We start from the raw sequence: 1,814 nt of genomic DNA, 5'->3' as shown, positions 1-1,814 counted from the left end.
AAGGTATTCGCAGTTGGACAAAGAAGCAGCAGCAATCCTGTTTGGAGTGAAAAAGTTTCACCACTATTTGTATGGTAGATCTTTTGATCTAGTGACTGATAACAAACCTCTACACTACATTTTAGGTCCTAAAAAGGGTATTCCACAGACTGCTGCCAATAGGTTACAAAGAATAGCCCTGACACTATCAGCATACGATTTCACTATAAATCATGTTAAATCTGAGGCAAATGTTGCTGATTTCTTTTCAAGGTTTCCCAGTGAAGACGTTTGTGAAAATTTTATGCTGCAAGAAATGCAAAAGGGCGTTTACATGAATTATGTTTCTGAACGAAATATACCACTCTTGGACTTTGGCGTCATCCAAAGGGAAACAATGTCGGATCCAGTCTTGAAAAAGGTTAAAGAATACATAAATACTCAATGGCCGAATAAATGCAGTGAAGTAGAATTAAAACCATATTTTTTGCGTAGGTTTGAACTTTCTGAGGAAAACGGGTGTTTGTATTGGGGTTACAGGATTATAGTTCCTAACTCGCTACAAAATGGCATGGTGAAGTATTTGCACAGTTCCCACATGGGTATAAGCAAAACCAAGTCAATAGCCAGAGAGTGTTGTTGGTGGCCATGTCAAACTGTCGACATTGAAAACGAGATTAAAGCATGCCCTAGTTGCCTCATGACACGTCCAAATCCCCCTAAGCAGAAGTTGATACCTTGGCACTGGCCACAAACGCTTTGGGATAGAATACATATTGATTTTTTTGGACCGATGATGAGTCGTTGGTGTTTGGTAGTGGTAGATAGCCACAGCAAGTGGGTTGAATGTATAGATATGGGCACTAACACAACTAGTAGCAACACAATAGCAAAATTACGAGAAATTTTTGCTCGCTTTGGTCTACCACGAATGGTTGTTTCGGACAATGGCACAGCGTTTGTGCCCAAAGAGTTTCAAGATTTTTTAGCGAATAACGGCATAACGCACGTCACAACACCTGTAGGCTACCCGGCTACAAACGGCCAGGCGGAAAACATGGTAAAAAGTATAAAAAATGCATTAAAGAGAATTTTGTTCAGGAAAAGTTGCATACAATTCAGCGAAGCATTAACCCGATATATTTTCGACTACCGCAATACAAAGCACATCACAACAGGTTTGTCTCCTGCGGAATTGATGTTTGGTAGGCAGTTACGAAATAGATTCGACTTAATAAATCCAAAGAAAAATACTTGTAATATAGAGTTAAAACACGTCGATAGAAATGTTAAGAAAAATCAAAATGGTCAAAAATTCTATTATAAGGGGAAAAAGAATTATGTTTTTGAAGTCAACGAATTAGTTTTAACGAAGGATTACTCAGTTCCCGGGCGTGTTTCTTGGGTGAGGGGGAAAATAATAAGAAAAATTGGTAAACAAACGTATTCCATCCAGATAGAGGCGAAAAATAAAATTTGGAAAAGACATTCGAATCAAATGCTCAAAATCGCAGAGGGAAATAAAATAGGTTCTAATGGAAGGGGATATTTTCCAACTACATTAAAAAATACAGAAAAGCTGCAACTAACAAATGAACATGAAATAGCCGATGAGTCTAAAATTGTAGAGAACAATGCTAATAGAAATAGGCAAAATGAAAAATCTAAAATTAACGAAAACCATGAAGCTTTTAGAAAACATAAGTATAATCTAAGAAGTACAACTAATAAGCAATGAATTACACACTTGTAAAGATTGAACGACTGAAAACAAAGAGGCGGGATAGTTGTGGTAACTCGCATTAGAAGTTAATGAGAGTTTTCTCTTATACATA

At 37.0% G+C, this 1,814-nt stretch overlaps 1 protein-coding gene across 1 annotated transcript in view; it reads left to right on the top strand.

The window, feature by feature from the left end:
- LOC118757435 (uncharacterized protein K02A2.6-like) overlaps positions 1-1,253 on the top strand; it is a gene marked incomplete at its 3' end in the record, with an annotated part of 2,413 nt that extends 1,160 nt beyond the window's left edge. The window contains 1 exon segment of the mRNA XM_036492146.1: positions 1-1,253. Within this exon segment, the coding sequence (XP_036348039.1) occupies positions 1-1,253 (1,253 nt within the window).
- Between the last annotated feature and the right edge of the window lie 561 nt (positions 1,254-1,814).

The sequence above is a fragment of the Rhagoletis pomonella genome, unplaced genomic scaffold, assembly GCF_013731165.1.
Source record: "Rhagoletis pomonella isolate Grant_MI unplaced genomic scaffold, Rhpom_1.0 Rhpom_scaffold_17943, whole genome shotgun sequence".
NCBI lineage: Eukaryota > Metazoa > Arthropoda > Insecta > Diptera > Tephritidae > Rhagoletis > Rhagoletis pomonella.
Note: the sequence above shows the minus strand (reverse complement) of the source record. Positions and strands in the feature narration are given on the sequence as shown.